This window comes from Dasypus novemcinctus, chromosome 4, assembly GCF_030445035.2.
Source record: "Dasypus novemcinctus isolate mDasNov1 chromosome 4, mDasNov1.1.hap2, whole genome shotgun sequence".
Lineage (NCBI taxonomy): Eukaryota > Metazoa > Chordata > Mammalia > Cingulata > Dasypodidae > Dasypus > Dasypus novemcinctus.
Window position 1 is genome coordinate 58,598,386 of NC_080676.1, and position 17,547 is coordinate 58,615,932.

The 17,547-nt window shown below is 38.6% G+C and overlaps 1 protein-coding gene across 9 annotated transcripts in view; it reads left to right on the forward strand.

Annotated features, from left to right (window-relative positions):
- The window catches only part of YEATS2 (YEATS domain containing 2), a 144,330-nt gene that overhangs the window by 92,146 nt on the left and 34,637 nt on the right, over positions 1–17,547 (forward strand). For all 9 annotated transcript variants that reach the window (XR_009185499.2, XM_058295419.2, XM_058295420.1 and 6 more), the window contains one exon: positions 15,185–15,361. Coding sequence is in view for 8 of the 9 variants with exons in the window: in XM_058295419.2 (XP_058151402.1) it covers positions 15,185–15,361 (177 nt within the window). In the remaining variant the exon portion in view is untranslated. The remainder of the gene's footprint in view (positions 1–15,184; positions 15,362–17,547) is intronic.

The window sequence follows — 17,547 nt, forward strand, 5'->3', positions numbered from 1 at the left end:
CACTATGAGTATATCCAAACATTTCCATGCACCCTGGACACATGCCCTGTATAACTCCCTGTCAACCATATGTCCACTGTCAATAACATCCCATACCAATAATCCTCCGCTGCCATTGTTGAACCACTCTGATCCAAAACTTCCTGAAAAGTGAAGCCCAATATAATGTCAAGTTCCCTTACTAGTAAAATGGAATATAGCGATGAGTTTAAAGGTTAGGTATAGAATACATATTGATTTGGAAAAATTCTACATCCTATCCTTTTCTTTTTTCCTAATTATTGAGCTTCTCCTCACAAGAGCCCTAGATCACAGTAATTTATATATACAATATACAGTACTCACAATGGGGATTTATTAGCTTACAGTTTGAGGCTGAGAAAATGTCCAAATCAAGGCATCCTCAAGACGATCCTTTCCTCCAAATACAGGCTGCCAGCAACTTTTGACTCTCTATCACATGGCAAGACACATTGTGGTAGCTGCTGATTTCTCCCCTCTCTTCTGGGTTTGATTGCTTTCATGTTCTTGCTTCCATGACTTGCTTTCTTTCTGTATACTTGTTTATAAAGATTTCCAGTAAGAGGATCCAGACCCATCCATAATGAGGTGGGTAACCACTTAACTAAAGTAGCCCCATCAAAAGGTCCTACTTAAAAATGGGTCCAGACTCCAGGAATGGATTAAGTTTAATGATGTCTTTCTGGGCTACATACAGCTTCAAATCAAAACATGAAATATAAATTTTGATAGCCAAAGCAAAATGAGAAACATGAACAGTTATAAAATTCAGTTTCTGAAGGAAAAACACACATTTCCCTGGAAGAAGCTAAGATTTTCTTAACAATTCTAAAATTTCTTTGGAGGGACTTCATGTAGGAGATGTTTAATGTGTATTACATGAGTTCATTTTTTTTTTTTTAATTTTTTTTTTTTTTTTAATTTTTTTTTCTCTCCTCTTCCCTGCCCACCCCCAGTTGTCTGCTCTCTGTTTCCATTCACTGTCTGTTGTTCTTGTGTCTGCTTGTATTCTTGTAAGCGGCACCAGGAATCTGTGTCTCATTTTGTTGAGTCATCTTGCTGCATCAGCTCTTGGTGTGTGGCACCATTCCTGGGCAGGCTGCACTTTTTTCATGCTGGATGACTCTCCTTATGGGGCACATTCCTTGTGTGTGGGGCTCCCCTACCTGGGGGATACCCCTCCATGGCACGGCACTCCTTGCACGCATCAGCACTGCGTGTGGGCCAGCTCATCACATGGGTCAGGAGGCCCTCGGTTTGAACCTTGGACCTCCCATGTGGTAGGCAGACGCCCTATCTGTTGGGCCATATCCCAGGTGATTTCATTTACAATATCCATATAGTAGTAAGTGCTATAGTGAGTTTGGGTCCGGTTTCTATCACATTCTTTAGTATTAGCGGAAGAGTAACGGAATTTTATCTGCTGGAAGATCTAGAGTTAGATCTCATAAAACTTACTAAATGTGTCCCTGCCCTGATCAAGGTAAGATGTTTCAGGGCTCTGTTCCCTCATAGAAGCTTTGAACAACCAGCATGAACTGGCAGGATCATCTTACTCAGGACTCCAGAAAACAGGTAAAGGACTGCAGTAACAGAATGAGCACTGAGTTAAGAAAAAGGCTTCCTAAAAGCAGTTGGGTCTCCTGGAGCCCTAGCTGGAGCCTTCCTTACCCCTCACTGGCTGAGCACGGAACTGGCCTACAATCCCAATGCAGAGCCCTGGCCCCAGTTCCAAAGGGAATAAATGAACCCTGTGCACATGTTGGGAACATTTATGTCTGGCCCATCTCTCTGGTAATGACCTGACCTCTGTAGCAGAACTTGACCTGCATGTAGAAGGCCGCTCACAGAGCCCTCCTACTTGTTCTCTGGGATAGCAGTCAACTTATGCTGCCTCTAGCTAGCAATGCAACTGGAAAAAGACTGATGAAAAGGGGAAAAGGGTAAAGAGAAATGAGTTTATATGGCTAAGAGACTTCAAAGTGAATCGGAGGTCCTTCCAGAGGTTATGCTTATGCACGTCTCAGCAGGATCTCATTGACTGCCACAGTAAATATCGCCTCACACAGTGCGGCTCCTGAGGGCTCTGGAGACATTAAGACACTATAGATGGAGCTGACAGCTCAGGAGTTTGTCACCCTGACAGTGGACCCTACTTTGGAATTAGTGCTCCCAGTATAACAGAGTTGGACTCAGTTGTGGTTTCCCTACACATGACTCTTCCACCCCTTCTATTTGAATCTATAGTTAGTACTAGAATTTGATAAGTTTGAGTCCAAGAGACTTAAATCTTTGGGCTTTCCATGTGCCAGTCGGACCCTGAATCTCAACAGTTGCAGTATCTACTCTCCAGTTAATTGGACACACCCAGGACAACTAACAAGGAAATGATGATGGACAATGACCATCCCAAGGAACAGAGAGAGTCGACAGTTGCAAATAAGATAGTCCCATCTGTCTGCCCCATAGGATCTAAGCTCCCTCTCAATTAGAGGTGGAGTGGGCATCACCATCCCAGAATCCTCAGGATTGGGGAATGAATGAGTAGAGTGAACTTACTGTTACTCTACTCTAGACTTTTTGTTATTCTAGCAATGGAAGAACTTACATCATTGATGTGGAGACGGTGGCTCCTGGAGCTTCTGAGGGGAGGGAAAGGGGAAAAATAGGTGTAATATGGGGGCATTTTCAGGACATTGGAATTATCCTGAATGACATTGTAATGACAGTACAGGCCATTGTGTATCTTCTAATAACGTAGAAAATTGTGCAGGAGAGAGTTTTAACTATAATGTAAGCTATAATCCACACTTAGTGGCAGTATTTCAATATGTGCTCATCAGTTGTAACAAATGTGCCGCACTAATGAGGAATGTTAATGTGGGAAAGAGTGGGAAGGGGAGGGAGCTGGGGCATATGGGAAACTCCTACATATTTTATGTATCATTTCTGTAATCTAAGTATCTTTTTAAAAATAAACTTAATTACCACAAAAAAATAAAATTTTAAAACAATACCACAACTAAAAAAAAATCTTTTTGCTCCCTGAAGCATAAGATTGCTGGCTGTAGAACAAACAGTACAGTACTTCAAAGGGTGAAGAAACTGTTTCCTCGGGAAGAGGTGATATTTGTAACCATGTAAGGGGGGATAGTGGGGAATTCCTAGGGCCTCAGGGCATACCCCAGACAAGATGCCAGGTGCAGAGAAGACCTGAGATGCCTCTACCCTTTGGGTCGAGCATTTCTCATACAATCCATTGTATGGTAAGCCCTGAAAGAGAACACCTAAAAAGGTCAGTCTGCAAACACTGGGAAAGTTGGGGTTTTTTTTGTTAACTCCTGGCATTCAAAGAAAACTTAGTCATAACACAAGCTGGATACAAGTCTAAAGAACACATGCTCTAGAATCTAAATTCCATCAGTAACTCATTAAAATATCAAACTATCCAGGTTGCAACAAAAGATTAGAAAATATACAAAGAAATAGAAATCGATAGGACAGGCAAAGGAGATGATTACAAACCATTAATAACGAGGGCCAGACCTGGGACATATTAGACAAAGACTATTTAAAAAGTGTACCTGGAGAGAGAAAGCCACAGAAGCAAGAAGCTGAAAGCAACTTGGAAGAGAAGAGCAGTGAAACCTGGAAAGAGAAGGAAGGGACCAGCAGATGCTGCCATGTGACAGAGAAGTCCAGGCTCACCAACAGCCAGTCTTCAAGAAGAAAGCATTGCCTTGATGATGCCTTGATTTGAACAGTTTCGGTCTCAAAACTCTAAGCTTATAAGCTAATAAATTCCCATTGTTAAAAGCCAGCCCATTTTATAATATTTGCTTTGAGCAAGAAAGCAAACTAAAACAGGTGTCAAATTGGAGAGCTTTCTTCTTAATGTAAGCATTTAGTGCTAGAAATTTCCCTCTCAGCACTGCCTTTGCTGTACCCCAGAAACCTTGGTATACTATTTTCATTTTCATTTGCCTTAAGATATTTCATATTCTCCTTGTGATTTCTTCTCTAATCCACTGGTTGTTGAAGAGCGTATTGATTGGGAAGCGGATTTTGCTCAAGGAATAGAACGTCTGTCTACCACATGGGAGGTCTAGGGTTCAAACCCAGGCCCTCCTGACCTGTGTGATGAGCTGGCCCTTGCGCAGTGCTGATGCGCACAAGGAGTGGCATGCTGCATAGGGGTGTCCCCTGCATAGGGGAGCCCCGTGTGCAAGGAGTGTGCCCCATAAGGAGAGCTGCCCAGCGTGAAAAAAGTGCAGCCTATCCAGGAGTGGCACCGCACACATGGAAAACTGATGAAGCAAGATGACTCAACCAAGGGAGACACAGATTCCTGGTGCCACTGACAATATAAACAGACGCAGAAGAACACACAGCAAATGGACACAGAGAGCAGACAACTGGGAGGGTGGGGAGGGCAGGGAAGGGGAGAGAAATAAAAATAAATATATAAATAAATCTTAAAAATATAAAAAATAAAAGTGCATTGATTAATATCCAATGTTGGTGGATTTTCCATTTCTTCCCATTTATTTTTTTTTAAAGATTTATTTATTTATTTCTCTCCACCCCCGCCCTTGTTGTCTGTTCTCTGTGTCTATTTGCTGCGTCATCTTCTTTGTCTGCTTCTGTTGTTGTCAGTGGCACGGGAATCTGTGTTTCTTTTTTTGCGTCATCTTGTTGTGTCAGCTCTCCATGTAGGTGGCGCCATTCTTAGGCAGGCTGCACTTTCTTTCGCACTGGGCAACTCTATGGGGCGCACTCCTTGCATGTGGTGCTCCCATATGCGGAGGACACCCCTGCGTGGCACGGCACTCCTTGCGCGCATCAGCACGCGCATGGGCCAGCTCCACACGGGTCAAGGAGGCCCGGGGTCTGAACCGTGGACCTCCCATGTGGTAGACAGACGCCCTAACTATTGGGCGAAGTCCATTTCCCTCTTCCCATTTATTAATTTCTAGTTTCATTCCATTATGGTCAGAGAATATACTTTGTATGATTTCAATTTTTTTTTAACTGAGTCATGTTTTGTGACTTAACACATGGTCTATCCTGGAGAGTGATTCATGTATATTTGAGAAAAACGGGTATTCTGCTTTTGAGCAAAGTGTTCAATATATGTCTATTAGGTCTAGTTGGTTTGTAGTATTGTTCAAGTCTTTTGTTTCCTTTGTGATCTTCTGTCTAGATAGTCTGTCCATTATTAAAAGTGGCGTATTGACGTCTTCTAGTATTAATATAGAACCATTTATTTCTCCTTTCAAATCATATCAATAGTTACTTTATATATATTGGGCCAGTGTCATCAGGTACATGTAAATTTACAATTGTTTTTGAATTACCCCTCAGTATATAGCGACCTCTCTGTCCCTTGTAATAATCTCTTTTATCTGATGTTAGCATAACTATTCCTGCTATCCTTTGTTTACTATTTGCATGGTACATTTTTCCCCATCCTTTCACTTTGAACCTACTTATGTTGAATTGAAGATGAATCTCTTGTAGACAGCATATATTAGGTCATGCCTTTTTATCCATTCTGCCAATCTCTGCATTTTGACTGGAGAGTTTAATCCATTTATTTTTAAAGTAACCACTGATAATGCACTACTTTCTTCTGCCAGTTTGCTGTTTGGAGTTTGTAAGTATTAAACTTCTCACTCCTAAATTCTTTTGTTAATGCGTACTTTCATATTTCATATTTATGTGATTTTTTTTTGTATTGTACCATTTTGAGTACCTTCTCATATCTTTCTGTATATATTTTTCATATATTTCTTTGTGATTAACATGGGACTTAAATCATTTATAAATACACGTATGGTTACCTTTACTGGAGGACTTCACTAGTATTCCTTTATGCCACATTGATTCACTGCCTAATGCCCTTTCTTTTCAGTCTGATGAACTTCCTTTAGCAAAACCAAGTGTTAATCAGAAATGCATTTGGAAAAATACCTTGACCAAAAGGAGGAAATAATAAATTTTTTAAAATTTTTATTAAAAATCAAAGAGCCTAAATATGCTAAAAAAAAACTAAAGGAAATTGGGGAAAAATAGGTGAAAACAAAGAAAATATCAATAGAAAGATAGAAGTTCTGACCACAGAGAACTGAAGACCACAGTACAGAAATTAAAAATTTCCTACTGGGGTAAACAGCAGATTGGAGCTGACATAAGAAAGAATCAGTAAACTAGAACGTAAGATAATTGAAATCTTTCAGTCTGAGGAGCAGAAGGAATTAAGAATGAAGAAAAGTGAACAGAGCCTGAGGAACCTGTTGGTGAACATCAAAATACCAATATATGCATTGCGGGAGTCCCAGAAGGAGAAGAAAGAAATGTGCAGAGAATATTCAGAGAAATAATGACTGAAAACTTAACAAATTTAATGAAAGACCTGAATATACACATGCAAGATGTTCAGTGAACTCCAAACAAGATAAATCCAAATGACCCATGTTGTGGCATATTGTAATCAGACTATTGGATGTCAAACACAAAGAGAATTCTGAAAACCAGGGGAACGTTACCTCGCTTATTAAGGAGGCTTGGTAAGATTAAGGACTGATTTCTCATTGGAAACCATGGAGATAAAAAGGCAATGGGATGATGTTTTTAAAGTATTGAAAGCCACAAACTGCCAACCAAAAATTCTGTATCTAGCAAAACTGTCTTTCAAAAATGAGGAAGACCATACTATTAATGGGAAGTGGATTTGGCTTAACATGCTAGGTCCAGGGTTCAAACCCAGGTGATGAGCTGGCCCACACTCAGTGCTGATGCACGCAAAGAGTGCTGTGCCATGGAGGGGTGTCCCCTGCGTAGGGGAGCCCCACGTGCAAGGAGTATGCCCTTCAAGGAGAGCCGCCCCACGAGAAAAAAGTGCAGCCTGCCCAGGAGTGGCACCACACACACAGAATTGACGCAGCAAGATGATGCAACAAAAAGAGACACAGATTCCCAGTGCCACTGGCAAGAATGCAAACGGACACAGAGAACAGAAAATGGTGGTGGTGGCGGGGGGGGGGAGAAATAAATAAAAAATAAAATCTTTAAAAAAAAAGGGGGGGGGGCGGGGAGAATTTAAGACATTCCCGGAGAGAAAAGGCTGAGGAACTTCCTCATTACTAGACCAGCACTAAGAGAATGCTGAAGAAACTTCTGCAGTTTGAAAGGAAAGGACAATAGAGAAAAGACTGAAGTCATGTGAAGAAATAAAGTTCTTTGGTGAGAGTAGACATGGTTAAATAAGAATCCAGTATTATTACATATTTGGTTTGTAGATTCACTTTTACTTCCTACTGGATCTAAAAGGGAAATGCATAAAATATCATGATAAATTAGTTGTTTTGGACTCTGTATATAAGCGTGTTATTTGTAATAGGAACTACATAAAGATGGGATGGAAGGATATAAGAACATGGTTTGTGTAAACTGCTGAAGTTAAGTTGGTATCAAAGCATACAATTGTTGTGATGAATGCACTACACTGTGATGATGCCAAAAGCCATTGATTGTACACTTTGGATAGAGTGTATGGTATGTGATTCTATCTCAGTAAAACTGCTTTAAAAAAAGAAAAGGCAGTGGTGGTGATAGCACAGTGGCCCAGGGTGTAACTGTTGTGGGTCTAGTAGTGGCAACAGCAGCTGCAGCAGCAAGAGAGACTTATGAACACGTGCATCCACTGCCAGGCCAGGTGTCACACGCTGAGGCTGAGGGTGAGTTGCTGCCACTGCCAAGGTGACTGAGAAGAGAGGTGCCTCCTCACTCCCACTGCCACCAGATTTCAGTGCCTAGTCCACAGCTTGCCAGCATTTTTCATTGGACTATACGCTGCTTATGGTGATTCTGAGCATGAAGCAGACTTCTACCAAGCTCGGCACAGTGTTTTCGCTGACAAGTAAGCTTAGAGGTTCTGTGTGCCATAATTAACATTGCCTTGAAGACTCTGGACACCGAGACTGGCCTCAGACTGCACTTAAGGTGGTGACATAAGTGAAAATCCTTGTCCTTAGGAAATGTACATGGCAGTATTAAGTGCTCAAGGAGCATGATGTTTATAACCCACACTCAAGTGTTCAGAACATGGATTGCTAAATAGGCAGATAAATACATGGATAAAGAAAGAGAATTATAAGGCAAATGGGGCAGAAAGTTAAAATTGGTGTAAGTTTGAATGTATTTCAAATTAATTTTTTAAAATTAATGAAACAAGGTACAGAAGGAAATCTACAGTATGGTGCCGTTTATTAAACAAATATTTTCTTTGACTACTTCTATACATGTAGATCAGCAGCTCTCAAAGCATGGTCCTTAGCCCTGCCTTGAAACTCTTTCAGGGACACCACAAGATCAGTTTTCATAATAAAACTAAAAACTTATTTGCCTTTTTCACTGTGCTGACATTTGAACTGTAATGTACCCATGGATAAGACTGCTGCCCCCTCAGTATGCATCCAGGCAGTGGCATCAAACTGTACTAATAGTCATTGTATTCTTCACTGTTAGTACTCACAGTAACAGCAGCAAAATGCCGGTTTCACTTAACAGTGTCCTTGATAAAGTACTAAAAATTCTTAATTTTGTTAAATCTTTATCTTCATGTACAGCTTTTAAAAATTCTGTGTGACAAAGTGAAAAGGGCACAAAGCCCTTCTGTGTACTAAAGTACATTCATTGTCCTGAGGAAAAAGCACTTGTGTGACTGAGTTATAAGCTTTTGGTTTCAATGGTTTTCTCTGTTGTCTTCCTGGTTTCAAGTTCATTGTTCTTGTTATTATTTGTTTCTTTTTATTTTGGCTTAGATTATTTTTTCTGATTTCTTAAGGTGGAAGCTTATCACTGATTTGAGAGTCCATTTCTTGTCTTTGCTATAAATTTCCCTCTTTGCTCTACTTTAGCAGTGCCCCACAAATTTTGATGTTTTGTTGTTGTTGTTTCCCATTTCGGGGTATTTTCTCATTTCTCTGTAACTTGCTCTTTGATCAATGGGTAATTTAAGTGTGTTGTTTCATTTCCAGATATTTGGGATTGTCCATATGTCTTTCTGTTACTGATCTCTAGTTTAATTCCGTTGTGTTCAGAAAATATTTTCTATGATTTCACTTTTAAATTTGTTAGTTGTTTGTTTTATAGCCTAGTTACATGTTCGATCTTGGTGAATGTCTCATGTATCTTAGGAAAGAAAGTGTATACTGAGATTGTTGAGTACGGATGTTCTGTTAATGCCAGCTGTCAAATTAATAATGTTGCTGAGGTCTTCTATAATCTGATTTTCTGTCTGCTACTTTTGTCAGTTAATGAGAGAGATGCTTTGAGTTCTCCAACTATAATTGTGGTTTTATTTCCCCTTTGATTTCTCTCAGTTTTTGCTTCATGTATTTTAAAGTTTTTTTTGTTAATTTTAATACACATTTTTTGTTTTTTTCTTGATGAATTGATCCTTTAGTCTTTATACTACATTATTCTTTAACCGTGGGTCTGAGTCCTTATTCTGAAATCTACTTTGGTATTATTATTAGCTTCTCCAACACCTGCACACATTTTCTTTTTTCCCTCCTGCTCCACCTTCTCATGTATTTGTGCTCTTTACTTTTTTTCCAGTCATGTTTATTATGCTGTTTGCATACAGTAAATTTACCCTCTTTATTGTTGAGTTTTTTAAGTTCTGACAGATGCTTAGTCATTTAACTGCCACCATAATCAAGAGATAGACCGTTTCCATCTCCTCAAAAAGTTCATTTGTGCCCCTTTGTAGTTAAACCTTCCCCTTACCATGGCCCCTGTAAATCACTAAGCTGTTTGCATTCTCTATAGTTTTGCCTTTTCATGTTGTCTAATTAACTATATAATATGTAGTCTTTTGAGTTGGGCTTCTTTGCATCATGCATTTGAGATTCATCTATGTTACTATATGTATCAGTAGTTTGTTTCTTTATAGTGCTGAGTAATATTCCATAGTATGAATACATCACAATTTATTCATGCATTTAGCAGTTAAAGGCCATTTGTGTGTTTCCACTGTGGTGCAGTTTTGAATAAAGCCACTATAAATATTTGTATATAGGTTTTTGGATGAACGTGTTTTTATTCCTCTTGGGAGTGGGTGTCCTGGATTGTGTGCACTTTTTTTTTTTAACTTTATCTCCTATCTCGCAATTGTTTTTTTTTTTTAAGATTTTTTTATTTACTCCCCCCTCCATTCGTTGTTTGGGCTTGCTGTCTGCTCTCTGTGTCTGTTCATTCTGTGGTTGTCTTCTTTTTGGGAGGCATAGGGACCCAAACCTGAGACCTCCTATATGGGAGGGAGGCTTCCCAGTCACTCGAGCCACCTCTGCTCCCTACTTGTTGTGTCTCTCATTGTGTCTCTTCTGTGTATCATCTCATTGCATCATCTCGTGTGTCAGCTCACCATGCCAGCCTGTCACTGCAACTTGCTGTCTTGCTCCTCTTCTTTAGGAGGCACCGGGAACTGAACCTGAACCCAGGACCTCCTGCCTGGTAGGCAGGCGCCCAACTGCTCAAGCCACATCTGTTTTCCTAGTTGTGCTTTTAACCTTAAGAAAAAATGTTCACATTGTTTCCATATTGAGACAGCATTTTGCATTCCCACCAGTAACATATGAGAGTTCCCGGGCGCTACATTATTACTAGTATTTGATATTGTCAACCTTTTTGAGTTCGGGTTTTTTTGTTTTATTTCAACCATGCTAATTGTATAATGCTATCTTGTGCTTTTAATTGCATCTCACAAATGACTAAGGACATTGAGCATATTTAGTGCTTATCTGCAATCTGAGTATCTTTGTTGAGGTGTCCAAATATTTTACCCATTTTAAAAATTATGTTACTTGTTTTCTTATTGAGTTTTGAGGCCATAATATATTCTGGTTACAAGTCCTTTAGTAGATATGTATGTTTTGCAAATATTATCTCTCACTCACTGATCTTTTCATTGTCTTGTAAAGAGCATTTTTAAATTTTGATGATTTCAAATTTATATATATATTTTAAAGGATCATGCTTTGGTCTCTAGCTAAAATACTTAGTCTAACCCAAGATCAGACAAATTTTCTCCTGTTTTTTCTTCCAGAAGTTTTGTAGTTTCAGATTGTACATTTAGGACTTATCTATTTTGAATTAATTTTTGTATTGGTGCAATATAAGAAGTGAGGTTTTTTTGTAGATTTTTTTTACACAGATAAGAATGCTGTCCTCCTTTTAAGTCTGAATTCCATTTATTTCTGTGTCTTACATTGTTGCTTTGGCTAGGAATTCCAGTACAATGCTCCTTGCCATGTTCCTGACTTGAGGGAAAGCATTTGGCCTTTCACTGTTAAACATAGTGTTGGTTGTAGTTTTTTTTGTTAGTTTGTTTCAATTTGGTTTGTTTTTTAGGAGGTACTGGGGATAGAACCCGGGACCTCATACAAAGCATGCACTCAACCACTGAGTCACACCCGCTCTGCTAGCTGTAGATTATTTTGTAGATGCCCTTTATCCAGTTGAGGAAGATACTTTCTGTTATCTGAGGGTTTTTATCAGGAATGGATATTGGATTTTTTTCTGCATCTATTGGTAGTGATGATGATGATGGCTTTTCTTTTTTTTTAATTTGTTAATATGATGGAATTATATTGATTGATTTATCCTAGGATAAACCCTACATAGTTGTAATGTGTTATAATTTTAAATTTTATTGTTGGATTTGATTTGATAAAATTTTGTTTATAATTTGCATCTGTGTTCATGAAGGATATTGGTCAGTTGTTTTCTTTCTGTCTGGTTGTGTCATTGTCTTTTTGGTGAGTTGCTTCATAGCACAGGCGTGCAGTGCGGGGACCTTGTACCTTTCCATGCCACACAGTTCTGGGATGACTTTTATCTTTTTTTTTTACCGGAAGGTCCTGGTGATGGAACCTGGGTCTACCATGTGGTAAACAGGAGCTCAATTGCTTGAGCCACAGCCGCTTCCCACTAGTTTTCTTATAATATCCATTTGATTTTCATATCTGGATAATGCTTGCCTAATAAATGAGTTGGGAACTTTTCCCTCCACTCGATAATTTTTTTGGAAAAGTATGTAGACTTGGTATTATTTCATCCTTATATGTTTACTAGCATACATACTGAGCCATATTGGCTTGGAGTTTTTTTAGTTGGTGGAGGTGTTTCACTGCAGTTCTAATTTCCTTAACAGATATAGGACTATTCAGTTTATTTCTTATATAAAGGAAGGTTTGGTAGTGTGTCTTTCAAGGATTTGTCCATTTCATCTAAGTAATCAAATTTATTGGCATAAAGTTGTTTGTAATATTCCCTTATTAATGTCTGTAGAATCTTTAATGTAACTTCTTTTTCATTCTTGATTTTTTAATTTTATGTCATTTTTTTCTTTATCATTCTAGATAAGGCTTACCAATTTTATTGATCTTTTCAGTTTTCTGGCATTTGCTTTCCTTGAGTACAAATTTCCCTCTTATCGATGTTCTCGGATATTTCAGATATGTGGCCCCACACTATGCCTTAGGCAGTTCTTTAATAGCTTAGTTGATTTCTTCTTCCTGCTTGTGTTGTAACCAGTGCAGTGACTCTTCCTCTCTGTTTAGCCACAAGTAAGTTAGTTCCTATTTCCTGTTCCTGGTTGGAGAGTTCAGGTTACTTGGTGTTCTTGAGACTTCAAAAAAAAAGATATGATTTTATAATTTATCCAGCTTTTTCTTATTAGGGTAGAATTGAGTATAGTCTTGGTCACAAAGAATATGTTAGCATATTCCAAAAGGTGCGTTCAGTATATCATATTCTATGATCATAGCCCAGTAGAAGCTTAGATTACTAACACTAACCAAAACACACTTTGAAGTTAAATCCTTTTTCTAAATTCCTGTATCAAAAAGAAATAAAAATAAATGATTATTAAAATATTAATACAAATGATAGTACCTCATAGTAAAATCTATGATAGTACCTCATATAAAAACCAAGGCTTTAAATGCTTTTTCCTTTCATCCCACATCTTCTTAATAAGGTTTAATCTACATAAATGAATGTACAGACAAGTGTATATTGCTCAGTGAGTGTTGATAAATGCTGATGTATCCTCCATCCCAATCAAGATATAGAAAATTTCTCTCAACGTAAAACATTCCCTTCATTTTCCTTTTCAGGTTTATCACTGTGTTTTGTTTCTATCACCATAGATTAGTTTTTGTCTGTTCTTTAACTTCGTATCAGTAGAATCATATAGTTTGTACTCTGTGTCTCACTGTTTTTGAGATTTTTTGCACCTGTATATCAGTAGGTGTTTTTTTTTGTTCTTATTATTTTGCATGACTCCATTATCCTTTTGATGGACTTTTGAGTTATTTCCAGTTTTCATTATGACTAAAACTGCTGTGGACATTTTCTTTCAGATCTTTTTGTGCAGTAGTATAGCTAGGTCATAACAAGTGGTTTTCCAAAGTGATTATACCATTTGGCTCCCATAAGTAATGTGGGAGACTTCCAGTTGCTCCACATCCTTTTTTTTTTTTTAAAAGATTTATTTATTTCTCTCCCCCCCCCTCCCCCGTGTCTATTCGCTGTGTTCTTCTTTGACCACTTCAATCCTTATCAGCGGCACCAGAGATCTTTGTTTCTTTTTGTTGTGTCATCTTATTGTGTCAGCTCTCAGTGTGAGCGGCGCCGTTCTTGGGCTGGCTACACATTCTTTTGCACTGGGCATCTGTCCTTATGGGGTGCACTCCTTGCGCGTGGAGCTCCCCTACGCAGGGGATACCCCTGTGTGGCACGGCACTCCTTGCGTGGGCCAACCCCACATGGCGCAAGGAGGTCCTGAGTTTGAACCACAGACCTCCCATGTGGTAGGTGGATACCCTATCCATTGGGCCAAGTCCGTGTCCCTCCACATCCTTATCAACACTGAGGATCAGCATTCTTTTAAATTTTAGCCGTTCTTGTAGCTGTGACATTATTTATCATTGTGGTTTTTTTTTTTTTTAATTTTTTTATTTTTTATTGACTTTGTAATAATATTACATTAAAAATATATATGTGAGGTCCCATTCAACCCCACCCCCCCACCCCCCCTCTCCCCCCCCCCCCAACAACACTCGTTCCCATCATCATGACACATCCATTGGTTTTGGTAAGTACATCTTTGGGCACCTCTGCACCTCATATACATTGGTTCACATCATGGCCCTCATTGTGGTTTTAATATGCATAAGACTCCAGTGTAAATTATGCCATGGCTATTATTTGTGGATTCTAATCCAGACTCCTTCAGTTACTACCTTTATGACCCTACCTAGTAATCCCAAGACTTAATTTCCTCATCTTTTGTAAAATGAAACTCATAATACCTACCCTATAAGTTATTGAAAAATTGAATAACATAAAATATTTAAAAATACTTTCTGCCATTTCTGGCACATAGTAAGCCCTCAAAGTGGTCAGTGGTATCCACTTGAAAGGGGCATTAATTTTGGCCACTAAGCAGTCATTTAGACCAAGAGTTAGCAGTTTATATACCCAAGGTTTACTGTTTTTTTAAATGATGTTTTCCAAAGCACAGCCACACCCATTTCTTGTTGCAGCAACAAAGTTGAGTTTGTTGCAGTAGAGAGTAAATGGCCTACAAAACCTCTAGGGCTTACTATCTGGCTATTTACAGAATAAGTTTACTGAGCCCTGATTTACAGACTCCTGAAACTATAATTTATTTAATGGTTCTCCAGTGTTAGCATGCTAAACCTGAACATAGATAGAGTACCATTAACTTAATAACTTAAATCTGGTACTGTCTGGGTTGGATTTTCATATTTAAAGATGGTATGAACATTTAAGACCACTTTGGACTCAATTATTTAAAAATTGAAGCCTGGTATTTTTAAAGACACTGTTGCCAAATGACTTGCACATGCATTCATTTACTTGTCTTCAATTAGGCGTAAGGGAACATTTGTAAGTAAAAGATGTTACATTTTTAATTTTGTTGGAAGGGTATAAAAGCTTCTCCTATGTTTTGACTAGCAGGAGTTTCTTTGAAATGTTCTAATTCTTGGGGGCATATCTCAAATGCAGGTAAGGAATAAATTGTGCCAGAGCAACGTTATTACTGCAGCCTCTTTTGTTTCTTCAGGCAGCTCCTGGGGGGCAGGCATCTTTAATGAAAATATCCGATAGCACGTTGAAATCTGTGCCAGCTACTTCACAACTCTCAAAGCCTGGAACCACAATGCTGAGAGTTGCTGGAGGGGTTATCACAACTGCTACCTCCCCAGCTGTGACCCTCTCAGCAAATGGTCCTGCACAACAGGTAAGAATTTGTTTGACAAGAAAATTTTAGTGAAATGTAAAAGTATTATAAACATCAGATACTCAGCAGACACCCCAGTTGGCCATATTGCTTTTAAATAAAAACAAAATTTAGGTACAATTTATTCTTGATCATAAAATTCAGCATTTTAAAATGTATAATTCTGTGGGTTTTTTATGGTAGTCATAAAGTTGTGCTACCATCACTACTATTACCCCAAAAACAAATCCTGAACCCATTAGTCAGCCCCCATTCACCCAGCCCTAGGTAATCACTAAATCTACTTTCTGTCTCTATGGATTTGCCTATTCTGAACATTACATATAAATGGAGTCATACAATTTGTGACTATTTGTGTCTGACTTCTTTTGTTTACTATGTTTTCAGGGTTCATTATGTAGTTTGTGTCGGTAAGAGAATTGTTTTATGGCCGAATTATATTCCATTTTATGGATATAACACATTCTATTTATCCATTCATCCATTGATGGACATTTGCGTTGTTTCCACTTTGGGGCTACTATGATTAATGCTGCTGTGAACATTTATGTACAAGTTTTTGTGTGACCATATGTTTTCATTTCTCTTTGGTATATTCCTAGGAGTAGAATTGCTGGGTCATATGGTAACTTTGTGTTTAAAATTTTGAGGACCTACCAAAGTGTTTTCTAAAGTGACTACCAATTTACATTCCCACGAGCAATGTATGAGTGTTCTAGTTTCTCCACATCCTCCCCATCTTTTATTTAGTTTTTGTCTGTTTTATTATTATTATTATTATTATTATTATTATTATAGTTACCCTAGTAGGTGTGAAGTGTTTCATTGGTTTTTTTTTGGTTTACATTCCCCTGATGGCTGATTTTGAGCACCTTTCGTATGTATTCATTGGCTATTTATATATCTTCGAAGAAATGTCTATTTAGATCCTTTGCCTGTTCTTTTAATTTAGTTGTCTTTTTATTACTGAGTTTGTAGGAGTTCTTTCTATAGTCTAGATAAAAATCCCTTATTATATATGTGATTTGCAAGAATTATTTCTCTTTCTTAGGGCTATCTTTTCACTGTCTTCATAGTGTCCTTTGAAAAACTAAAGTTTTTTTTTAAAGATTTATTTATTTACTTACACACACACACACACACACTATTGTCTCCTCTCTTTTTCCATTCACTCTGTGTTCTTCTGTGTCTGCTTGTATTCTCATTAGGCAGGTCCAGGAACCAATCCTGGGAACTTCTAGAGTGGGAGAGAGGCAGTTACTCTCTTGTGCCACCTCAGCTCCCTAATCTGCTTCGTCTTCTTATTTTCTCTCTGTGTGTCTATTTTTGCATCATCTTGCTGCTCCAGCTCTCCGCATCAGCCAGCACTCCTGCACGGGGCAGCATTCCCATGCTGGGCAGCACTCCCACACAGGGTGGCATTGCCGTGTGGGCCAGCTGGTCCTCACCAGGAGGCCCTGGGTATTGAACCCTGGACCTCCTATATGGTAGACAGGAGCCCAACTGATTGAGCTGTATCTGTTTCCCACACAAAAGTTTTTAAGTTTTGATTTATTTCTATTTATTTTTTCTTGGGTTGCTTGTGCTTTTGATATCCAATCTAAGAAACCATTGCACAATCCAAAATCGCAAAGATTTAAGCCTGTGTGTTCTTCTAAGAGTTTTCTAGTTTTAGTTCTTATTTGGTGGTCTTTAGTTCATTTTGAGTTAACTTGTGTATATGGTGTGAAGTAGGAGTCCAGCCTCATCCTTTTGCTTATAGATACCAGTTGGCATAGCACCATTTCTTGAAAAGACTGTTTCCTGACTGAAATTGTCTTTGCACCCAAAGTACTTTTATGACCTGGCCTTTGAATCTTCACAAGTTTCAATTCTGTAACTACTACTTCTTCTCACATGCCTGTTTGCTAGTCAGATCACTCTACTTTGCAGTTCCTTGCATGTTCTTTTATGCCTCTTTGACTTTTTACCTCCTATCTGGTATCAGGAATACACTTTCATTTCCTCCTTTCTGTCTTAAATCTTAAAACTTCCCCTCAAGTGTCTTATCTTTCCTCTGAAGCTCTTTGTAGTTCTTTACCCTCCTTACTTCAAGCATCACTTTTCCTCTCAGGTGTAATGGTGCTTATACCTCTGTATACTTGTACCTTGTCTACCATTCTTTTGTACTGTCTCCTTCTTGAGAG